The sequence below is a fragment of the Symphalangus syndactylus genome, chromosome 3 (genome assembly GCF_028878055.3).
Source record: "Symphalangus syndactylus isolate Jambi chromosome 3, NHGRI_mSymSyn1-v2.1_pri, whole genome shotgun sequence".
NCBI lineage: Eukaryota > Metazoa > Chordata > Mammalia > Primates > Hylobatidae > Symphalangus > Symphalangus syndactylus.
Window position 1 is genome coordinate 47,199,412 of NC_072425.2, and position 24,690 is coordinate 47,224,101.

The window sequence follows — 24,690 nt, forward strand, 5'->3', positions numbered from 1 at the left end:
ATCATCTTAAAGTGAATCGTGTTTTTATATAGGAACAATGTAAGGATCACGAGTGGTATCACTAGTCAAGGATTTGGCATCAATTAAATCTTAAGTATGATCAACAGTGTTATAAAAAACCCACCTACCAACAATCCCCTCTAATTGCTTAAAATGAAAAGCCATGCCCTAAGTCTTAGTCATCTAATTCAGCAGCTAGAAGGAACTTTTATTTTATATATTACCAAAAGACCCAGAAAGGTGGAGTGACTTGTTACATAGATAGTTATTGGCAGAGTTGGGACTGGAAGCAGTCTTTTTTGACTGAAAGTCTCCATGAAGTAGTCATTTCTCTATCCATGCATCTGCCTTTGCATGCATTCCCTTGTCCATCTATCTCTGCATTAATCTGTCCTTGTTATCCATCCAGGTATGTATGTCTGTTAAGTCTGTCTGTCTTTTCATCCATCCATCCATCCATCAATGCATCCAGTATTTACTAAGTGTCAACTGTGTGCCAGGCACTGTGCTAACATAAATTCTGGAGTCAGAGTTTGTCAGGAGAGAAACTTAAAATCGTGCAAGTGTGCTAGGTACCATGATAGTGATGAACGTGAGGTGCTGCGGGAGCACAGAGGTCACTTTCTGCTCTACCACAGAATCCCTAAAAGAGTCTTAAAAAAGGAAACGTACATGTTCTTCATGCAGTAATTATGCAGAGTCCCACTGTAGTGTACAGTGTGTAGAGATAACACATACTTTATGTATATATTCAGTTTTATATACTAAATTAATTCATTGAAAGTGAATGTCCTATCCATATAATTTTGCTTATGTTTTTAGGATTCATAAGTGGTTTTGGAGAATGAATAAGATATGGTCAGATATCTTAAAAACAAAAAAGCAAAACCAAAAATTGAATGTAAGCCTTCCTTGTTGTGAGGAACACAAGTTGTTGTAATCCTTCTCATTGTGAGGATTTGTTTTTCCTTTGTCATTACAAGTGTAATTCAGTTACAGTGCAGAAAAGTTAGAGAATTACAAAGAGCTCTTATCGCATGATTTTCCTACTCAGAGACAATCATCAGCAACATTTTAATTTTTGCTCTTCCTCTTCTTTTCTGTCCTAAGATCCTTAAATTTTTTTAAAAATAAAAATGGAAGCACTATTTGACACGAAGTTAAGCAACTCCATGATCAACATCCTTATACACATCTTTTTATGTAGTTACTTAGCAATTCCTGAATCACAAGGTAAGGCACACATTCATGGCTTTGTAGAGAGGTTTCCTGTAATAAGCTGTGCCGTGTAAAAGCATTTCATTAAAGAACCTTCCCAAAATTAGCCACTGCTATATTGAGAGGATTTGGAGAGTTCTGATGAATTTGGCCCTTTAATCTTTTCAGTGCTTTACACCATTCCTTCCTCTGCAGTAGCAAGGAGAACCCTGAAAGATAAAGTAGTGAAAAGGCATTTTAAGAGGTGTGAAAGGGAGGACAGTTATAGATTAGTTATATACTAGCCTAGGGTTTTTTGTTAACTCCAGCTACCTGAAATCACCTCAACTCAACTCTTTGCTGCCTCCTTAAACCATTTCCAGGTGGTATTTTGGTGCAGATAATAATATATGGATAAAATAATAAGTATTAATTAAAAACCTGTATCTGCAAAGTGATGAAATATTTTTTAAAACGAGGGCCGTCTGTACTTTCTTAGATACTAATTCTGTAATTTGGTCACAGTGTCATCTAATGGTAACTAAATTCCTGTAATTTGACAACCAGATTAAAAGATGATGGCATCCATTTCATCACATGCTTTTTTTTTATAAGAATTCTATGTGGCATATATATTATTAGTATGAACAGAACTCTTAAAGATTTAGTTTTCACTGGTATTACTTTTTAAAGAAATATAAACTTTAATTAGCTTTTTTTCTCATTACATTAAATTGCTGCTGTTAATCACCAGATAAGCTACTGTCAATTGTCCTATTTTTGAAGAGTTTGAACTTGCCCTGAAGTTTTTCATAGAGTTAGACCTCTTGGGTCTGGTTTCTTTTTTCAGTTTGCTTCCTATTTGAATGAAGCATGTCTTTTGAGGAAATTTTCCAAAGTGGTTACGTGAGTGATATATTTTCCAAGTCTCTGTAAATAGAAATGTTTTTCTGCTTTTGTGCATATGAATACCTAAGTTCTGTAACATTACTCCACTGTCTTCTGGTGTTTAATGTGCAGAGAGGTCAGTGTGATGCCTTCTTTAATTATGGCTTCTTGTTGATTTACTTTAGAGGTTGTTCCCGCCATCCTGAATAGGCCACAAAGGGCTGAGATTGGAGTAGACACTGTAGAGATTAGACACAAGGAGCTTACTGTACAGTTTTCTCAGAAGGCTCAGAACAGAGAGGAATAAAAGCAAGTCTAAAAGTATTTTAGTTGAAAAGAAATTGGAACCTGGTTCCTCTTGGTCTTCTGATTTTGATCCACAAAGAAGCTGACACAGTTTACTTCTTTATGGGAAGGTAAGAGATTATATTTACCTGCTTTGAGAATATGATCTTCTATTTTAGCAGTTTGAGAATTGATCTTACTACCAGAAAGAATTTTACAGTTTAAATAGTATAAGGTGTGGATGGATAGATAGATAGATAGATAGATAGATAGATAGATAGATAGATAGATAAAAATAAGGTGAAAGCAAGAAAGTGTTTTCTTGTTAGTGAATTCAAATTGTTACGGATTTTAGATACAAGAAGGCAGAAACTGCTGTTCAGTTTTTTTAACTGGTGTGAAAACTCTGTATCAAAATATTCAAAGGACCGATCGAGAGTATTTGGAAAGAGTTCTTTTGAATTTGGCCTTTTAATCTTTTCAATGCCCTATACCAGTCCTTCCTCTCTTCCAGTACCAAGGAGAGCCTTAAGGATAAAGTAGTGAACAGGCATCTTGAGTGTGAAAGAGAGGACTGTTATACATTACAGAAATCAGTTATAGATTATAGAAATCAGTTTTGATTTCAAAACTTCAGGGTGCACTGGCCTTAATATTAGATGGGAATGTTCAGCTGGTTCAAATGTACAGAACATTTTAGGTTTGCATGTCTATAAATAAGGTAGAGATGAGGCATTTCTTTAGTTATACCAGCTTTCTCTCATTCAGTACTGGTAGAGGTTACCCTTCTAAAAAAAGGAAAATAAATTCATTTTCATTATTTATTACTATGTACTTTCCTCCCAAAAGAGGTAGGTAAGAAATCTCTTATGGGGGCCCCAAGTTTGTGGACATTGTACATTGTAGGCCTGTGGTTATATATATGACTCTGGAGTCATCTCTCAAGAGAGTTTGGGAGACTCAGTTCTGTTACTTTGCTTTAGTTTATGGAGGACTAAACATCATATTGTCATTGTGTCTTTTCCTTATAATTTTTTTTCCTTCTGTTAACAAGGGGCACCATGAGTTAATACTTACTGCCCTACCATAAAGTATTTAGAAGTATCTTATCTCTCTCAGCTAGTTGTCTTTTAAGTTTACCTCAGAAGCAGCACTGGGTTTCCATGAATACAGACCACCTCTTTGGCAAAACCAAGAGGTTAAACTGAATACAAGTTTTAGATTGGCATAAAATAACATTTTCATTTAAAAAAGGATTTAGGAGAATTTTTTTGTGCGTAAAAAGTATAAGCAGTCCCTGAATATATCAGTAACAAGACTGGTTACATTGAAAATTGTTATAAATTTCCATGAAAGGCAGTCCTTAGTTAATAGCTTCCAGCATTGTGAAATTCTAGGCCAATGGAACTAGGAGGTTGGAACATGGTAAACCACTGTTTTGTCTCCAGCTTCAATTAGGCCTTCAGCACTGCGTAGGACCTGCACCCACCCCAGGTTTCCTCAGCTCCCCCAAAGTCGATTTCAGACCTACAGACCTTTTTTCAGTCTTCTAAAGCCTTACCTTGTTTTTAAAACTACCTCCTTCTCATTCTCAGCAGTAGGTAGTTGATTTCTGCTTTCCTAAGTTTTAAGTTGTTAAACGAAGTAATGTGAAAAAAGTATTAATCTTAAATTTTTTTTATTTACCTGATGTTGACATTTGCCATATTTACTTTTTCTTTCACATACACATATTTTGCCAAGCCATTTAAGTTGCAGACATTGTGATTCTTATAAACACTTCAGCATGTTTCTCCTCAGAACAATGGCATTCGGCTGAGAGCAGCGGCTCACGCCTATAATCCCAACACTTCGGGAGGCTGAGGTGGGCAGATCACCTGAGGCCAGGAGTTTGAGACCAGCCTGGCCAACATGGTGAAACCTTGTCTCTACTAAAAATACAAAAATTAGCTGGGCATAGTGGTGTGTGCCTGTAGTCGCAGCTACTCAGGAGGCTGAGGCAAGAGAATTGCTTGAACCTGGGAAGTGGAGGTTGCAGTGAGCTGAGATCCCGCCATTGCACTCCAGCCTGGGCAACAAGAGTGAAACTCTGTCTCAAAAAAAAACAAAAAACAATGGTGTTCTTCTACATAGCTAAAGAACAATGATCATACTCAAGAAATTTAGCATTAATATAATGCTGCCATCTTGTGTATAATTTAATATTCCCCAGTTCTTTTGGTGTCCTTTACAGCTTTTTGTTGGATCCAGGTGTTACTCAAGGATGATGCATATTGATAGCTGCTTTTAAACTAGTCCCTCAGCCTTTTTTGTCTTTCACGACATTGACATTTTGCAGTGCCCAGGCCAGCTGCTGTTCAGTGTGTCCCTCCATTCAGATTTGTTAGCTGCATGTTTCCTCAGTTAGACTCAGGTCGAATGTTTTTGGTAGAAATACTTTCAAGGTGATGTGTTTGAGCATGTATCAGTAGACACATGGTACCAGCTCTCTCTTTTAAGGGAGTGGTAGTTTGACTGCTTCGTTAAGATGGTGTCTGCCAGGTTTTTCCATTGTAAAGGTACCCTTTATCCTTTGTAATTAGTGAGAAATCTAATACTATGTGAAGATCTGATTCCTTACCTTTCACTCAGTGGTTTTAGTACACAGGGCTGAGTCTTACTTTAGTTACTATGGTGGATATAAATGGTGATTTTCTATTTCTGTCACTTTCTGTAATTGTTGTTTGGCTTTTGGAAAGAAGAGCTTTTCTTCTCCTAAAAACTAATATTTTTGTAAGCATCAGCTAGACTCATTGTTTCTTATTCTGAAGTCAATGTATTATAGTCCATTCCAGTCATGATTCATTTTGGTGTTGAAATTGTCCAAAATTTGGCCAGTAGAATCCCCTTCAGGCGAGCTCCTGTCTTTCTAAACTATTTTGTTTGGAAATAATTTCAAACTTATAAAAAATTGCAAGGATAATAATACAAAGGGCCACTCATATATCTTATCCAGATTACCTACTGTTAACACTTTATGCTATTTGCATCATCATTTGCGTGCTCTTTCTATACATACACAGTATTTATTTTTTTCCAAACCATTTAAGACTAAGTTGTATACATCACCACCCTTTACCCATAAATATTAGTGTATATTTTCTAATAGGTATATATTTTGTTACATAACCAAAGTATATTGTTAACTTGAGTAAATTTAACATTGATTTAGTATTTATGTCTAATCTGCCCTCCATATTCTAGTTTTGTTAGTTGATCTAATGTTATTTTTAGTAATTCCTTTCTGAAACAGAATCCAGTCTAGGATTGGGTATTGGCTTTAGGTACCAAGTCTTTCTAAACTTTTCTGGGATATTTTACACAGCTCTTATTTTTTTATGACATTGACATTTTTGAAGAAAAGTCTGTTTCCCCTGCCCTGCCTTTTTTTTTTTTAATTATACTTTAGGTTTTAGGGTACATGTGCACAATGTGCAGGTTTGTTACATATGTATCCATGTGCCATGTTGGTTTGCTGCACCCATTAACTCGTCATTTAGCATTAGGTATATCTCCTAATGCTGTCCCTCCCCCCTCCTCCCACCCCACAACAGTCCCCGGCGTGTGATGTTCCCCTTCCTGTGTCCATGAGTTCTCATTGTTCAATTCCCACCTGTGAGTGAGAACATGCGGCGTTTGGTTTTTTGTCCTTGCGATAGTTTACTGAGAATGATGTTTTCCAGTTTCATCCATGTCCCTACAAAGGACACGAACTCATCATTTTTTATGGCTGCATAGTATTCCATGGTGTATATGTGCCACATTTTCTTAATCCAGTCTATTGTTGTTGGATATTTGGGTTGGTTCCAAGTCTTTGCTATTGTGAATAGTGCCGCAATAAACATATGTGTGCATGTGTCTTTATAGCAGCATGATTTATAGTCCTTTGGATATATACCCAGTAATGGGATGGCCGGGTCAAATGGTATTTCTAGTTCTAGATCCCTGAAGAATCGCCACACTGACTTCCACAATGGTTGAACTAGTTTACAGTCCCACCAACAGTGTAAAAGTGTTCCTATTTCTCTACATCCTCTCCAGCACCTGTTGTTTCCTGACTTTTTAATGATGCCCATTCTAACTGGTGTGAGATGGTATCTCATTGTGGTTTTGATTTGCATTTCTCTGATGGCCAGTGATGATGAGCATTTTTTCACGTGTTTTTTGGCTGCATAAATGTCTTCTTTTGAGAAGTGTTTGTTCATGTCCTTTGCCCACTTTTTGATGGGGTTGTTTTTTTCTTGTAAATTTGTTTGAGTTCATTGTAGATTCTGGATATTAGCCCTTTGTCAGATGAGTAGGTTGCAAAAATTTTCTCCCATTCTGTAGGTTGCCTGTTCACTCTGATGGTAGTTTCTTTTGCTGTGCAGAAGCTCTTTAGTTTAATTAGATCCCATTTGTCAATTTTGGCTTTTGTTGCCATTGCTTTTGGTGTTTTAGACATGAAGCCCTTGCCCATGCCTATGTCCTGAATGGTATTGCCTAGGTTTTCTTCTAGGGTTTTTATGGTTTTAGGTCTAACATGTAAGTCTTTAATCCATCTTGAATTAATTTTTGTGTAAGGTGTAAGGAAGGGATCCAGTTTCAGCTTTCTACATATGGCTAGCCAGTTTTCCCAGCACCATTTATTAAATAGGGAATCCTTTCCCCATTTCTTGTTTTTGTCAGGTTTGTCAAAGATCAGATAGTTGTAGATATGCGGCATTATTTCTGAGGGCTCTGTTCTGTTCCATTGATCTATGTCTCTGTTGTGGTACCAGTACCATGCTGTTTTGGTTACTGTAGCCTTGTAGTATAGTTTGAAGTCAGGTAGGGTGATGCCTCCAGCTTTGTTCTTTTGGCTTAGGATTGACTTGGCAATGCAGGCTCTTTTTTGGTTCCATATGAACTTTAAAGTAGTTTTTTCCAATTCTGTGAAGAAAGTCATTGGTAGCTTGATGGGGATGGCACTGAATCTATAAATTACCTTGGGCAGTATGGCCATTTTCACGATATTGATTCTTCCAACCCATGAGCATGGAATGTTCTTCCATTTGTTTGTATCCTCTTTTATTTCATTGAGCAGTGGTTTGTAGTTCTCCTTGAAGAGGTCCTTCACATCCCTTGTAAGTTGGATTCCTAGGTATTTTATTCTCTTTGAAACAATTGTGAATGGGAGTTCACTCATGATTTGGCTCTCTGTCTGTGATTGGTGTACAAGAATGCTTGTGATTTTTGTACATTGATTTTGTATCCTGAGACTTTGCTGAAGTTGCTAATCAGCTTAAGGAGATTTTGGGCTGAGACAATGGGGTTTTCTAGATATATAATCATGTCATCTGCAAACAGGGACAATTTGACTTCCTCTTTTCCTAATTGAATACCCTTTATTTCCTTCTCCTGCCTGATTGCCCTGGCCAGAATTTCCAGCACTATGTTGAATAGGAGTGGTGAGAGAGGGCATCCCTGTCTTGTGCCAGTTTTCAAAGGGAATGCTTCCAGTTTTTGCCCATTCAGTATGATACTGGCTGTGGGTTTGTCATAGATAGCTCTTATTATTTTGAGATACGTCCCATCAATACCTAATTTATTGAGTTTTTAGCATGAAGGGTTGTTGAATTTTGTCAAAGGCCTTTTCTGCATCTATTGAGATAATCATGTGGTTTTTGTCTTTGGTTCTGTTTATATGCTGGATTACATTTATTGATTTGCGTATGTTGAACCAGCCTTGCATCCCAGGGATGAAGCCCACTTGATCATGGTGGATAAGCTTTTTGATGTGCTGCTGGATTCGGTTTGCCAGTATTTTATTGAGGATTTTTGCATCAATGTTCATCAAGGATATTGGTCTGAAGTTCTCTTTTTTGGTTGTGTCTCTGCCAGGCTTTGGTATCAGGATGATGCTGGCCTCATAAAATGTGTTAGGGAGGATTCCCTCTTTTTCCCTGCCCTGCCTTTCAAAACATGCTTCTCACTTGGGGCAGTTTCTGGTGTGTCCTGCTGGTTGGATGCAGGGTATGCATTTCAGGTCATGGACAGTACGTAAGTGATGTGCTTTTCTCAGGGCCTCATATCTGGAGGCACTGATGTCTATCAGCCCTCAGTAGTGATTCTGATTTTGATTTGATAAGCAAAAAAAAAAAATTGTATCCCCCTAGATTTAGTGTCCATCCATTGATGGTTCTTGCTAGAACCAGTCTTTAGTATGATGGTTATAAGAACTGTCTTCTAATTCCAGCATTCCTTCTGCATTTAAGCAGTTGGCAGTCAGCATTCTGTAGCATCCTTTGCCCCATTTACTTATTCTTGGTATGAATTCATTAATTTCTGTTTGTCTCCAGTGGCTTTGGTTCATTTCTGTCCTTATTTTGTTGCTCAAATGGTCTGATTTGGCCTAGTGACTAGCTTTTGTATCTTTTGACATGTCATTTCCTTACTTTTTTATTTTTATTTACTTATTTACTTTTGAGACCTAGTCTCGCTCTGTCACCCAGGTTGGAATGCAGTCGCGCGATCTCAGCTCACTGCAACCTTCACCTCCCGGGTTCATGCAATTCTCCTGTCTCAGCCTCCCAAGTAGCTGAGATTACAGGCATGTGCCACCATGTCCAGCTACTTTTTGTGTTTTCAGTAGAGATGGGGTTTCACCATATTGGCCAAGCTGGTCTCGAACTCCTGACCTCAAGTGATCCACCTGCCTTGGCCTCCCAATTATAGGCGTGAGCCACCGTGCCCAGCCTTGTCATCCTTTCTTCAGCACTCCTTTCTGCTTTCTAGTACAACACATGTGTATCTGTATTTCTATGTCTTTGTCTATAAATATATGTAAACTTTGAGTTTACACTGATACATCCAGTTTTAAAATTTCATGGTTCATTTTAGTTTTACTTATACTGGCGTTTTGGATGATGAGAAACCTGGTGGCTCCCATGATCCTTAATATAGTGACTTGATCAAAGCCCTATGTGTGACTAATTCTCATTGCTGTTGCTGCCTCCTCTTCTGGAGGGAGCCCTTTTTCTTGGGCTCTCTCACCCTGCTATGGATGCTTACTTGCTCCATAGGACTGGATTGTTCAGAAAGGGAAAGAAGGGTGAAAAAAAACCCCAAACCTGTCCATTTTTAAATACTTCCTTATGCTCTGTTTTTTTCTTTGAGACAGTCTCGCTCTGTCACCTAGGCTGGAGTGCAGTGGTGCAATCACGGCTCACTGCAGGCGCAAACTCCTCGGCTTAAGCGATCCTCCCACTTCAGCCTCCCGAGTAGCTGGGACTACAAGCACATGCCACCGTGGCTAATTAAAAAAAATTAAGTTTTTAATTTTTAATTTTTTTTTTTTTTTTAAAGAGATTGGGGTTTCACTGTGTTGCCCAGGCTGGTCTTGAACTCCCAGGCTCAGGTAATCCTCCCAAAGTGCTGGGATTACAGGCATGAGCCATTGCACCTGGCCCCAAATACTTTACTTTCTGGCACAAGTTTTTCCAGGAATGTCTAGTAAATGTTAAAGATATGGCTTTATTCTTACCATTATATAGCCTGACACACTAGCTGAAGAGTGGGGAGAAAAAGTCAAAGTCAATGTAAAACCTTAGGTTCAATTATGGCTAGACAGACAGACTTTTACTACAAGTATTTTTTTTTTAGTATTCAGAAAATTTTTCTTTGGTACCTATTTTTAAGTACACCTAATGTTCAAATTAGGCAGAAAAGTTAGTTTAGCATGATTGCGCTGCAGTAAAATCTTGTAGGATTTTCAGTGGGATAAGGTGGCCAGATGTCTTACGTGAGAACCAAGTTGAAAAGCAGGTATTAGAATTCAAGTAGGCAACATCTTCCTTACATTATCTGAAACCAGAGGGCACCTGTGGAGTTCTGGTTAGCATATCACTTTTTATTTAGAAAATATCCTAAGGTAAAATTTAAAGGAAGGAGGGCATTCCAGATCTTTATCTAGAAAAACCAAGGTCTTCAGAATATGAGAGCATACTGAAAGAAATGAAGAGTTTGGATGAACATTTTTTTTCTTCCAGACCAAAAACTATCTAGAGGTATATGCACTGAAATAATGTTGAAGTACTTTTCAGCTTAGAGGTATCCATCAACTATATAACCTTGGGCAACTTAACAACTTCTCTGTGCCTTGGTTTTCTCATCTGTAAAACTGGAATAATTCTACCTTAAAGGGTTGTCAGGATTAAATGCATTTAAAGTGGTAAGAACACTGCCTTATACATAGCCCTGTTTTCATCCTCATGATATAAAAGCTGAAAATAAGATTCAAGTAGTATTTTGATACTATTTATAGATCTAAAATGGATTAGGGAAAATATGTGATTACTTGGTGTATGTTGATTTTTATAGCTGAGATTATACAAGACAGCTATCATACTGTCCCTTAGGTAATGCCACTGTCAAAGATAATGAAGAACTGGGTGGATCACTGGTGAGAATAGAAATGTAAAGTGTTGCTTTTTATTAAAATATGATTTACTTGGTTGCTTTCAAAGAACCCAATATAATTTTCTTTGTAAAATGATTTTGACACGAAGTAGCAGAAAAAGCTAGACATTAGAATATGACCAGTGTCCTGGCTTCACAGTTAAACTATCTTTGCTCAGTTTCCCTACCTGCAAAATAAAGTGAACTAAAATCAAAACTCTGTGGTTCTTTCCAGCTCTTAATATTCTGTGATTCTTATTTTTAGCCCTCTCCTAAAATAATGCCGTCGTCTTATAAGAACTTCAATAGACTTGAAGTCGTATTGCACAAGCACTTTTTCTAAGGTGAAAACATACCCAGCATAGTGGTAGAGTTCTCTACTTTCTAGTTTTCTTGCAAAGCTTGACTTGATGCTTATTGACGTAGCTCCTGACAGGAACTTAAAAACACTCCTTTTTCTTAATTATTTCAGCTGACTCCTTTTCCTACTGTGGCATTCTGTTATCTGAAGTCAAACGTACCTGAATGTGTCCTATTGTGTTACTCAAGTCACTTCTGAATATGGTTCTGTTTTGCATACCACCAACCCACATAACCATTTCTGAATCTCTTGTTTCACACTGCCCCAGTGACAACTTGATTCACAGGCCGAACTAGTGAGGTAAGAAAGTAAGTGTGTCAAGTTTGTATAATCAACTTTGTTATAAAATTAGGGTAAACTATATATTGTTTCAATACACATAGACACACACACATGTACATGGCTGAAAGCTTGATGGAGTTGGATTTTTGTATTCACCTGAATAGCACCAGTGAAAAGATGACTTTTTTTTTTGTTTTCCAGAATTGCGGCGAGCAGTAAGAAGCAGCGTGTGGAAAAGGGAGACGATTGTTCATCAACATGAGTACGGACCAGAAGAAAACCTAGAAGATGATATGTACCGGAAGACTTGTACTATGTGTGGCCATGAACTGACATATGAAAAGATGTGAGTTTTAGTTCAGTGACCTGTTTTATAGAATTTTCTATTTAAATAAAGGAAATTTAGATTGGTCCTTTTCAAAATTCAAAAAAAATGCAACATCTTCATAGATGAATGAAACCCTTGTATAAATAATACTTCAGTAATAATTATGTATGTTATGGCTTAAAAGCAAGTTTCAGTGAAGGTCACCTGGCCTGGTTGTGTGCAGAATGTCATGTCTGTGATTGCTTTCTTACAACAGAGATGGGAGCTGAGTGCTAGAGTAGGTGCAGAAGTGGTAGGTCAGCTATAAATTTTGAGGACAAGATACCAAGGCAAAACCTAGATTGGGGTAGAGGGAAAAGGGTTCAACAAAGGCCGAACTGGATTCTTAACCAAGAAACAAACAGCAATGGTGGTGTACCACAGTATCCCAAGTTCTAGTCATATGTTTTTTAGGATGATTTCTGTCTCCACGATGGTGGAAACAGTGGGGAACTACAGCTGGAAAAAGCCCTAATAGCAGAAATAAACACTGAGTTGTATGAGTCTGATCATGTTTTCTGTACTCTTGGGGCCTCTATTGCGGGCCTTAACGTTAGTCTAGATAGCTTTTTAAATGCTGGATTAAAATGGAAAAGAGCTGTTTTCATGGTTGAATATCTGACTGTTGATCAAAGAAGGCACTGATGTTTACTGTAAGCAGTGCTAACATTTACTGAGCACTTACCAACCAGGTGCCAGGCATGCACCTAAGTGCCTTAGGAGTATGTTCATTTAGTCCCAGGCTTGCTTCCATGCTGCTTTCAGACATCTAAGGAAAGGAAGTGACAACCCAATCTCACATCACTGCAGGCATTTACATCAACTTTAGTGAAATTTTCCTGTATCTTGTCAAAAGAATTATTGGGTCTATGCATTATTTTTTGACAAAAACAAATTCCAGTTAAAATAACCTGATACTTTCAAATTGTTTGACATGACATTTTATCCTACTGTACAAATAGAAGTTTAAACATCTCCGTTTTTTTTTCTTTAGTGGAGATTATGCTTGGAGAAAGGCAAAGTCAAAACAAGTCATGTCCAAATAATTCCAACTACACAGAAATGTTTGTGTATTTTTCAAGTTTGATTTTTTTAAACACCTTCACACTCAATGACTGATATGTGCTATGCTAAATATTACAGCTCAGTAAAAATTTATTCTGAATGGGCAGCAAGATGTCTCTGGGGAAAAAAGCTTTCAGCTTGATGACAACAGAATAACTAGGGGTTCAGTTTGTTGCAAGAGCACTGTAGGGGGGAAAAGGAGCTTTTGGGTCAACTGGATCTAGGTTCAAATTCCACTTACTAGCTGTGGACCCTGGGTAAATTACTCCAAAAGCCTGTTTTTATCTGTAAAGAGGGCACAATCATCTCTCAAAGGACTGTTTGAAGTAGTTAATAGGGTGAACCTATAGCACCTGGCACATAATAACCTCTAGTTAATAAGCATGTATTACCAAGGCCACTATATTACAGAAAATAGATTTGTCTAGTTAAGGGATGCTTCTATTCACCATCTACACCCTTATCAGTTTAAGACAATCCTGGTATCCAGACATCACTAACAGCTAAACCTGCTCTACATAGGTTGGCAAGGTCCCTTCCTCACCTTTCATTTCCAAGTATAATTATAAATTAGGAAAACAGTATGTTTACTTTGACAAAAGCATGTTAAATTGCACCAGCACAATTTAACAGAATATTTATTGCAAGGTATGATGTACAGTGACATGCCATCTTTTGTCTGTATGAACTTCATTACTGGGGACAGCAACTGTTGAATGTTTGCTCTTACACCTTTATTTCTTCAAAACTCAATTCCTAGTTCAGTTTTTCCATACACTTAAGCTGCTAGACTGGGACACAGCAGGACCACATCAGCAAACAGCTGTTAAAAGCAACCATTATACATGAAGAGAGGACCAAGAGAAATTAAAACCTACAAATTCCTCTAGAATGTGGATCAAACATAACTAGCCACACTTTTCAGTACATTGTGAGATTACAAAGCAGTTTCGAGTCAAAGTTACCAATCCCTTAAAGGTTATCCTTTGGTTAACTGTTGAATGTTTGCTCTTACACCTTTATTTCTTCAAAACTCAATTCCTAGTTCAGTTTTTCCATACACTTAAGCTGCTAGACTGGGACACAGCAGGACCACATCAGCAAACAGCTGTTAAAAGCAACCATTATACATGAAGAGAGGACCAAGAGAAATTAAAACCTACAAATTTCTCTAGAATGTGGATCAAACATAACTAGCCACACTTTTCAGTACATTGTGAGATTACAAAGCAGTTTCGAGTCAAAGTTACCAATCCCTTAAAGGTTATCCTTTGGTTTTTTGAGACAGGAGTCATTTTAAACTACAGCTGACCCTTGAACAACATGGGGTTAGGGATGCTGACACCCCGCATAATAAAAAATTTGCATATAACTTTTGACTCCCCCAAAACTTAACCACCAGTAGCCCACTGCTGACTGGAGACTTACCAATAACAAACAGTTGATTAACTCATTTTGTATGTTATATGCTATATGTTTTTTTCCTTCTTTTTTGAGATGGAGCCTCGCTCCATTGCCCAGGCTGGAGTGCAGTGGCACGATCTTGGCTCACTGCAACCTCCACCTCCCGGGTTCAAGCGATTCTCCTGTCTCAGCCTCCTGAGTAGCTGGGACTACAGGCTTGTGCCACCACGCCTGGCTAATTTTTTGTATTTTTAGTGGAGATGGGGTTTCACCGTGTTAGCCAGGATGGTCTCGATCTCCTGACCTTGTGATCCATCCGCCTCAGCCCCCCAAAGTGCTGGGATTACAGGTGTGAGCCACTGCGCCCAGCCCATATGCTATATTCTTATGAAGCTAGAGAAAAGAAAATAAAATCATGGGAACTTTCCAGAACACTTGGTGAGAGGCAGAGGAGTGGTAAATGCCCGAGCTGCGCACAGCTCCGCGCTCCTTCTCGCTCCCTCACACACCAGCCTCAGCCTGCACAGGCAGTAGAAGATTGTGAAAGAAACAACTTAGCTACTCAGGAAGAATTGAAAAAGGCTTATAGGAAACTGGCCTTGAAATACCATCCTAAGAATACAAATGAAAGTTTAAACAGTTTTCTCACGCTTATGAAGTTCTCTCTGATGCAAAGAAAAGGGAATTATATGACAAAGGAGGAGAACAGGCAATTAAAGAGGGTGGAGCAGGTGGCGGTTTAGGCTCCCCCATGGACATCTTTGATATGTTTTTTGGAGAAGGAGGAAGGATGCACAGAGAAAGGAGAGGTAAAAATGTTGTACATCAGCTCTCAGTAACCCTAGAAGACTTATATAATGGTGCAACAAGAAAACTGGCTCTGCAAAATAATGCGATTTGTGACAAATGTGAAGGTAGAGGAGGTAAGAAAGGAGCAGTAGAGTGCTGTCCCAATTGCCGAGGTACTGGAATGCAAATAAGAATTCATCAGATAGGACCTGGAATGGTTCAGCAAATTCAGTCTGTGTGCGTGGAGTGCCAGGGCCATGGGGAGCGGATCAGTCCTAAAGATAGATGTAAAAGCTGCAACAGAAGGTAGTTTGAGAAAAGATTCTAGAAGTTCATATTGACATTCTTCTCACCAGCTCCAGTAGCAGTGTAGCCATCTCCTGTTTGGAGAGCTGCAGCAAGCACCTCCCAACACTTTAACCAAACAGAGTCAGAAGTGCTTCGTTCCTGAATAAAAGATGAAACACGAAAAAAAAGAAAAAAGAAAAAATCATAAGAAAAAATATATTTACTATTTAATAAGTAGAAGTGGATCATCATAAAGGTCTTCATCCTCATCATCTTCATGTTGAGCAGGCTGAGGAAGACAAGGGGCTGGTCTTGCCATCTCGGGTGGAAAAAAACCCGTGTGTAAGGGGACTCACACAGTTCAAACCCATGTTGTTCAAGGGTCAATTGTAATTATATATAATTACATAGTTTGTGCTGTGCTTAAGCAATGGGAAGGAGAAACAGTATAAACAAAAATATTTAGCCAAGAGCCTGGGTTTTAGTCCTCTAGTAACCGGCCACGCAACCTGGATTTTTCTGGATATTTTGTATTTTGTCTTAAATAGTATAGTATTTAAAAATTCTAGGAATTCCCATTTATTAAGCAGACTACATTCTGTAGCCACTAAAATGTATGATAAACCAAAGCAAAAATATATCAAAATATGCAAAATGTTTAATGCATCATAAACTTGAGATGTAATAAGAAAAAATTATACCTATTTTGTGCAAATGCACAACAACACTACCAGTAGTTGTAGGATTACTGGTAATTTTTTTCTAAGGTTTAATGAAAAAAGTCTAAAAATCCTCGAAATTTGGAATGCCAGACAATTCTTCATATTTGTGTATTATTTTACAAACTGCTGTAGATATTTCAGCATCAATACCATATAGGAAACAAGCTCAGGACTTCGTAGTTTTTTGGATCAGGTTCCATTCCATATAAACAAAATCTAAACTCACATCTAATTCAGGGTATAGTTTCAGTCAATCTGACCACTTCTACATCCACTTTAGTATTCTGTAACTCACTATAAGACCTCGGACAAATAACCCCAAGGCTAGAGGAAGTGAGTAGATGCTCTAAAATAATGGTGACCAAACCTGGAATCACCTGGGGAAACTTTAAGGATTACTGAGGATGTCTGCGTTCCACCCCCAGACGGTGGTTTAAATTTCAAAATAACTTGAAAGAGTCCCAGGTGATTTACAGTAACACAAATTTGAGAACTACTCTTCCAACTAGTAACACTTTCATTACTAACAAGTCGTGTCTTAAAGACACCACTTAAAAATACTTTGAAGAGAAAATTTCAAATGGAGAACACCTTCAGTAAGAAACCACCAGTTTTAGAGTAGAGTGAGATGATAAATCATGAAATGCCAAAGTTTAAAAACCATACTTTTAGTTTTATTTCAGCCATGTTAATTCATCCCCAAGCTGTGAGAAGTTATGCTACTGGGTAGCTGGGTAAACCCATCAGTTCTATATACTATGTAAGGTTGACCTCTAGTGTTTCACATACCTCAAACCAATTATTTTGTGCCTTAAGGAGAAAAAAAATAACAAACTGATCACAGAGAAGTTTTATCTGTCACATATATAATACATCATGGTCGTAGTCACATTACTGCCGTTAGGAAGTATTTGCTTTACAGGGCAATTAAAAGTAATGCCATCTTATTCACTGTCCTCTTCCCCCTTTGTTTCCTTTAAGAAGTGAAAGGATACTACAAGAAAGCAAGCATTCAAACCATCAAAAAATAAAACAAATTAAGATATTAAAAAAAATCTTGACATGAGGAAAAAATGACCCTTAGGCCTGCAGGGCACAGAACTGCTGGAACACGGCCAAGATATGAGGGTCTAATTCAGCAGTGAAGAGAAGATTCTCCAGGGTCACCATGTACTGCTGGATTATTTGGTGATGCTGTGGACACAGAAAAGGGGGTAGTTAGGTCAGGAAAAAGCATATAAGCGATCTTGTTGAACTCAACATTTCCTTCAGCAGCCCACCCATGCTGCAGAATGATGAAAAAAGGAAGGGGAAAAAAAAGTGCTGATAGGAATAATGGACCCCTGAAAATCCCCAACATTAAAAAAATAAAAAGAGAAATGAAAAAAATGGATGCTCAATAGCTTTTTAAAAAATCCAGTTCTTACCAACTTCTATGTAAATAGAATTCATGATTCAAGGCAGTGGCAGCAGTGCCTGCTTGCTGCTAGTACTATTACAGACTAGGCTCAGCTGGCTCTCTCCCCAATCAGGGCATAATACATTGACTTTTTAAAAAGCAGCCAAACAGGGACTGACAGGAAGATAGTCAGAAAATGAAATACTCTTTTCTATGTGTTCCTCTATAAGCCATGAATACACTCAGATTCTTATAGGACTAGAGACTGTTAAAGCTTTTAAAACTGGCAGTAACTATAAAATCAGAGGGAATTCCTACTTGGAGGCTCAAAGAATTGAACTTAGAGTGACTTCTACATTAATCATTCTTCTAGAATGCACAAATGAAGATTTAGGGGAGTGGTGTCTGAAGATACAATGAATTAGCTCCACTCACCTATATACCTTTAACTTAAATCTAGGTGAGAATAGGTGCTGGCATTTTGCTTTTGCAGAGAGACCCTAGGGAGCTTACCTTGATTCTGTGGACAGTTTACCAACTGAACATTGGATAACATTGGCTTTTTAGGGACTTATAAATCCAATTACTGTCCTCTTGATATTTTTGTCCTCTACATTTTATATTACAGCTAAGATCCCCAGCATAGAAAATGACAATTAGGAGACTGGACACCGTGGCTCACGCCTGTAATCTCAGCAGCACTTTGGGAGGTGGGGGCAGATTGCCTGAGGTCAGGAGTTTGAGACTAGCCTGGCCAACATGGTGAAACCCTGTCCCTACTAAAAATACAAAAATTAGCCAGGAGTAGTGACAGGTGCCTGTAATCCCAGCAATATGGGAGGCTGAGGCAGGAGAATTGCTTAAACCTAGGAGGTGGAGGTTGCAATGAGCTGAGATCGTGTCACTGCACTCCAGCCTGGGCAACAGAGTGAGACACAATCTCAAAAAAAAGGTGGGGCAGGGGGTTGTTGGGGGGGGGGTGGCAATTAGGAATCTAAGTGGTACAGAATCAGTTTAAGCCTAAATATTCTAATGAGCAATGGTAGCAGCAAACGGACATGAACTAAAGGGTCTAACAGGTACTATGTAACTTCCTAACAAATTTGACAAGGATTTTTTTTAATAAAAAATCTTTGTGGCTGAGAATAGTTTGTTTATTATCTAATCGAAGTTCCCCACATACCTGTAAGAAGATCTGCTGCAGCCTCTCTATACAGTTCTTATACCATGGTGTTAATACACTGGTCCCATCAGTTTCGCATCGTACTAAGTGCTCGGTCAAGATCATGATAAACCGCTGGAAAGGGAGAAGGAAGTTAAGGTAGTACTAGAGATAGAATCTTATACTTTGGAAAAAAATTAATGACAGGCCGGGCGCGGTGGCTCACGCCTGTAATCCCAGCACTTTGGGAGGCCGAGGCGGGCGGATCACGAGGTCAGGAGATCGAGACCATCCTGGCTAACAGTGAAACCCCGTCTCTACTAAAAATACAAAAAATTAGCCGGGCAAGATGGTGGGCGCCTGTAGTCCCAGCTACTTGGGAGGCTGAGGCAGGAGAATGGCGTGAACCCCGGGGGGCGGAGCCTGCAGTGAGCCGAGATCGCGCCACTGCACTCCAGCCTAGGTGACAGCGAGACTCTGTCTCAAAGAAAAAAAAAAAAAAATTAATGACAAAGAAACCCCAAAGTATTGCTTGTTCCACCCTGTCTTTGTGGTGTGTGTGCCCAGCTTCCATTATTCATGAAGTCAACCTAGAAAGGCAGACTGGTAATAACATGAGTTGGTACATCCTTCCTGGCAATACATAAAGACCTTTAATGTCTTAAATTACTTATCCTAGTAATATTACTTCCTGGAATCTATCCTAACGAAGTAATCAGAAATGTTAACAGCAATCTATGCATTAAAATGTTCATGGAAGGAAAAAAAAAAAAAGAAAAAAAAAATGTTCATGGAAGGAAAATGATCAGCAAGGAGGAATAATTAAACGAGACATATATAAAAAAAGCAACCCACAATTTTTTTTTTCAAGCATGGAGAAATGCTCATGCAAGAATACTAAGTAAACAGCAGAGAAACTCAGAGACATACATGGTTGCCTCTGAGTAGTGAACTTTTATTTCCTTCCTAAATTTTTGTATTTTTAATCTCTTCTATAAATGAATGTGTATTCCTTTTACAATGAAAAATAACATTTTTAAAAACTAAAGAAATGTATTGTTTCCTTTTATGTATAAATGTCCCAAGCCAAGATACCTGAAATATGACAAGGAAAAGATTCTTTTGTTCACTCTGAGCAGATTCCACTTTTTCCTGAAGTCGTTCTATTTGTTCCTCAAGAACCCCGTCTTTCCTGTCACTGCTTCTGTCGTCATCATCACTTCGCTACAGAAGGCAAAGGAACAAAAGGAAAATACCATTTAGATTCCAGTGTGTTAAATCTCCTCCAGGGGAAGCATTTTACTGTGTCTGGCCAAATGTTAAGACTTATATTCTATAGTGAAAGTACCCCCCACCCTGCCACCCACACACGTATACCTCAAAGTCCTGTTGTGGTTCAGAGACACTGTCTTCTCACTCAGAAATTCCATGGGTTCTTATCTAGGCCAGGGAAATTTAGTGGCACTTGTCTTGGTAACAACATGGGGACTTGGCTACAATTTATCACTATTTGACCATTTGAGCAGTAACAACAGGGAGACAGCTTGCTAATCACTCATCTGCTAATGGGCCATATAGAAAAACTGGGCAAGTCCTATGGGCCAAGGCTGCTCATTCTTGTTATAATTTAGAAATGGCTACAGCCGACATAAAATAATTCAAAGTGGGCTGTTTAAGACTTTTTGCTGGCAATGATGGGCTCAATATACTCCTGAAAGCTGTAATAATTCCTCCCCCCGCCCAGCTCACTCTGAAGAGTTTATAGAATTTTTTCTTTTTAAAGGAAAAGAAAAACAAGGCATGGTTTATTTCCATTTTACAGAGAAAGGAATAGCCTGAGAGGTTAGATGACTTTCCCAGCGTCACCCAGTCAGAAAGTGGCAGAGCCAGAACGTGGCTCTAGGTGTTACATACCAAGGTACTTTCAGCAAGAAGGTGGCATTACTGAACCTAGAAAGCCTGGTAATTCTTCGAGGTAATACTTAACTGCTAAGGCCCCATCTACTGATCTCCTCTCCGCTTTAAGCAAAATTATCAGAACCCTGCTCTCGGATTTCATAGAATCTTGCTTTTCTCTCTATAAACATAGCCCATTTATGAGGTCTGCTCTATGTTCTAGACACATGGGTACATGACTGTCCTTTCCTAACACCACTCAAAGGTAAGGCTCTAGAGCACTACTACCTAATAGACCTTTCTTCAGTGGGGCCAATGTTATATAAATATGTGCAGCCTGTTACGACCGCAACCACACGTTACTACTGAGCACCTGAAATATGGTGGTGTGACCAAAGAACTCAATGTTAAATTGTATTTAACTAAACTAGTCACATGCAGCTAGTGGCTACTGTGTTGGACAGCACATTTCTAGAAACAGTGTGGCATGAGAGAAGTCTCTGGAGTCTGACAGACCTGTGTCAGAACCTAGCTCTGGTCATTTACCAGCTATGCAACCTACTAGCTATGTTACTTAACTTCTCTATGTCTCACTTTATAACATCTGCAAAATGAGATGACACCATTTACCTTACAGTATTTCAGGTCTGTGAGTGTTTATATCCACATATGTATACAGGTATGTCTACATGGAGACTGGTACTCAAACTTGCGAAAGGTTCCTATAGGGCACTAAACTCAACTTTTTTTTTTCACCTTCTATTATGGTAAATATGCATAACACTGGAAAATACTTTCATAATGAATAGTAGTATCATGTTAAGTCACTCACTGCTTCCCTCCAAAATGGCTAAAATACTAAATTAATACTATGAGAAGTATTCTGTTAACTTGGGAATGACTGTCCCATTCCTCCTCACAGTATGGGGAAAGTGTTAAGTATCTATAGTCTTTTCCCTCTTCCCCCAGAGACTCCTATAGAAATACAAGTGTCCTCTTCCCTTCTGCTACTTCCCTTGTGCAAACATGAGGCCGACCCAGAGATGGTGAACTATGGGAAGTGAAGTTTGTGGCTTCCTGAACTGGTTCATCATGCAGTGTAACAGCACACAAGACACTACCTGCTGCTTCCTCCTCTTCTGCATTAATTTGGGCTCAGAAAAATTTCTGCTCTGCATTAATTTGGGCTCAGAAAAAAAATGAAATATCATCAAGATAATGAACTCTGAATCCTCTCCAGAGTTTCTGGTATATTTTCTTTAACTACTTACAAGTTTACACAAAACTTACCCGTTTGTGTTGCCTAGCAAGTTTCTCTTTAGCTTCTTCCAGCTCTTTCTGGATCTTCAGGACATGTTTGTTCATCTTACGAATTGTAGAGTGCAAAATTTCCCAAACAAACAATCTTAAAGAAATATGGCATTTGGTTATTGTATGTCAAGCTATGGTTACAGAAAATAAAACCTTTCAACTTTTATAATTTCATTCTTAACAACTGATACAGCCTTCTGTCCTTTGGGCTGAATTAGTCATATTTCTCCAGCAATACTTATGAATTGGTCTTTTATTGTAAATTGTGCAAGTATCTATCTTCACACCCATTAGATTCAGGTGAGTCCCCTGAGGGCAGTACTGTGTAGTCATTTTTCTTATTTCCATCCCTTACCAGAGGTACATACTCACTGAATTGAAATGGCAAACTATGATGGACATTAACATTAAAAATAGAAATACATTTTTCCTCTCCTAAATGTAAACACTATGTGTAGAAATTTTCTCAAAATGGTGACCTAACCTGAGACTTATTTCACATGCTTCATACTATTTAACTAGCACACACTCAGCCAATTATTCTCTCGGAATGTTTAAGAAACTCATTAGTTGATAATAGTTATCAATTGATGGGCTCTAAGAATGAGATAATTATATGTCAGCTTTCTTACTAGCAAATACATACTAAGATCACTTTGTGGGTGCTTTAAAATGTTTGTTGCGTAAATGTTGTTTTCTTTTTTTCTTTTAAAAAGTAACTTCTCAGCTACTTTTGTGTCTATAAACTAGGTCTCCTAACCCAGCACAGAATAGTACAGTTGGCCCTTGAACAATACAGGTTTGAACTGTGCAGGTCCATTTACACATGGGTTTTCTTCCACCTGAGACAGTAAGACCAACCCCTCCTCTTCCTCAGCCTACTCAATGTGAAGATAATGAAGATGAAGACCCTTATGATGATCCACTCTCACTTCATGAATGTTTCCTCTCTTATGATTTATTGTAAGAATACAGGATATAACACATACAACACAAATATGTGTTAATCGACTACGTTATCACTAAGGCTTCTGGTCAACAGTAGGCTACTAGTTAAATTTTCCATGCAGTTAAAAGTTCCATGCAGATTTTTGACTGTGTGGGGGTAGGGTGGGTGGGGCGAAGTCGGTGTCTCTAACCCCTGATGTTGTTCAAGGGTCAACTGTACTTCCTTCTACAAATTTTGACCCAAATAATAGTTTAAGTAGAAGATACTAAAACAATCTGTTCACAAAACTCCAAGTCTAGAATGTTAGGAAACAGGACAAAAGAACAGAGCACTTTAACTCTGGAGGGGGTGGACTATAGTCAGGGAAAAGTTTGCAGAGTTACAAATATTTGAGCTAGGTGTTAAACAGATGGAGCTGTTGAGCGCTATACAGATTCCAGAATGCCTGGGTTTGAATGCCGGCTCTGCGCTTAGTTGTGTGACTTTGGGCAGGATAAAGCACTCTGTGACACTTCCCTATTCTGTAAAATGCGGACAATAATGGAACCTCCTCTATGGTGATGCGGTAAGGATAAAACGAATTGAAAACGTAAATCACTCAGGACAACGGTTAAAACATACTCGGGTGGTTAGTTTTCTGAGAGTTTACAAATCTGAAAAGGTTTTTCTGTTGTCTTTATTTGTGAAGGCCAACCTGGCCAGTATGACAACCTTAGATCACACCCTATCACCCTAACAATTCAGTATATTTCTTATCAGTGTCCTCTGGCAGTAACAGATACAGTGGAAAAGTTAAAGGTTGTGATGGACTTTTATGTTTTTACAAGTAATTTGCTTTAGTTTCCTGCTTTGTGTCAACTCTTGCTGTCCTGGTCCTATCAACTGTAAAGTCCGTGAACTTCACAAATTAGAACGAAACAGCAAAAACTTTCTTTCCGTTAGGGGGAATGAGTGCAGAATGAATCTTCTGCATTAAACCTAAGATTATGACTGTGGTGAGAACCCCTTTCCCCCATCCCTCAGGCGTCTTGGTAATCACCAAGCTTTCCCGGATCCCTCCATGATTTATTCTACTTTGATTTCTCCTACTTCCTGGTGTGCATTCTAGGTGCCATCCCCACTGAAGGTGGAACCCTTCCCGAGTTCCATCTGGACTAGCTGAGACTCTGCACGTAGCTGGCTCTTGCTAGTTTTCTCTCCCAACTGTCTGGATCCTTCCTCAGGATTTCTACTTCACTGGCTTAGTCTTGATTCAACTTAAGGGGAGGCTTAGTCTTGATTCAACTTAAGAGTGTCCCCGTTAAGAGACGCTGCAACCTGACAGGCTGTGTATGTTTCCACTGTCTAGGAATTTTTGCCACGTCCAATCCTACCAGATTGGACCGTTAGTATATTAATATCAACCTGGTTTGGACCAGAATTTGAAGCTTATGTATAAGAGACCACACATATATTAATTCTTAGGGAACACAAGTTTCATAAAATAATTTATATTACCTGGTAAAGTCACGAGATAGTTCTGAAGAGAAGATCCAATTTGCTACTGCAGCACAATCAACTATTTGTGTACGAATCATCTTATCCACTAGTACAGCAATCATCTACAATGAGAGAAGAATTATTCAAGTAAATCACACACACACACATACACACATATATGTATGTGCCACCACACTGCTGCTATAAAATTAAAATAGGAGGGCTATAAAATTTAGTTTTGGTGGCTATGGAATTGATTGATCAATCTGACCATTAGGTCTTTTTTTTTTTTGAGACAGAGTTGCTCTGTCACCCAGGCGGGAGTGGAGTGGCACGATCTCAGCTCACTCTAACCTCCACCTCCTAGGTTCAAGCAATTCTCCTGCCTC

General features: G+C 38.6%; 2 protein-coding genes, 1 long non-coding RNA gene and 1 pseudogene across 15 annotated transcripts in view; 2 read left to right on the forward strand and 2 right to left on the reverse strand.

Annotated features, from left to right (window-relative positions):
* The window catches only part of XPA (XPA, DNA damage recognition and repair factor), a 47,029-nt gene that overhangs the window by 12,695 nt on the left and 9,644 nt on the right, over positions 1 to 24,690 (forward strand). For 2 of the 8 annotated variants that reach the window (XM_055271756.2, XM_055271758.2), the window contains exon 6: positions 11,672 to 11,816. In XM_055271756.2, the coding sequence (XP_055127731.1) occupies positions 11,672 to 11,816 (145 nt within the window). Of the gene's footprint in view, positions 1 to 2,270; positions 2,502 to 11,299; positions 11,431 to 11,456; positions 11,489 to 11,671; positions 12,347 to 21,531; positions 23,470 to 23,930; positions 23,962 to 24,690 lie in introns of those variants that run through there. The other 6 variants (XR_008656572.2, XR_008656573.2, XM_055271759.2 and 3 more) reach the window with 6 other exon arrangements.
* LOC129479137 (uncharacterized) lies at positions 450 to 2,275 on the reverse strand. The gene is made up of 2 exons (XR_008656574.2): positions 2,170 to 2,275; positions 450 to 1,427 (listed from the first exon to the last, which is right to left on the reverse strand). It is a non-coding gene; the product is annotated as an uncharacterized lncRNA (long non-coding RNA).
* On the forward strand, positions 13,502 to 16,667 carry LOC129479136 (dnaJ homolog subfamily A member 1-like; annotated as a pseudogene).
* NCBP1 (nuclear cap binding protein subunit 1) overlaps positions 16,758 to 24,690 on the reverse strand; it is a 38,943-nt gene continuing 31,010 nt past the window's right edge. For all 6 annotated transcript variants that reach the window (XM_055271748.2, XM_063636183.1, XM_055271749.1 and 3 more), the window contains 5 exons: positions 24,320 to 24,423; positions 21,853 to 21,967; positions 19,762 to 19,890; positions 18,688 to 18,801; positions 16,758 to 17,299 (listed from right to left, as the gene is read on the reverse strand). In XM_055271748.2, the coding sequence (XP_055127723.1) occupies positions 17,186 to 17,299; positions 18,688 to 18,801; positions 19,762 to 19,890; positions 21,853 to 21,967; positions 24,320 to 24,423 (576 nt within the window). In that variant the 3' untranslated portion in view covers positions 16,758 to 17,185. The remainder of the gene's footprint in view (positions 17,300 to 18,687; positions 18,802 to 19,761; positions 19,891 to 21,852; positions 21,968 to 24,319; positions 24,424 to 24,690) is intronic.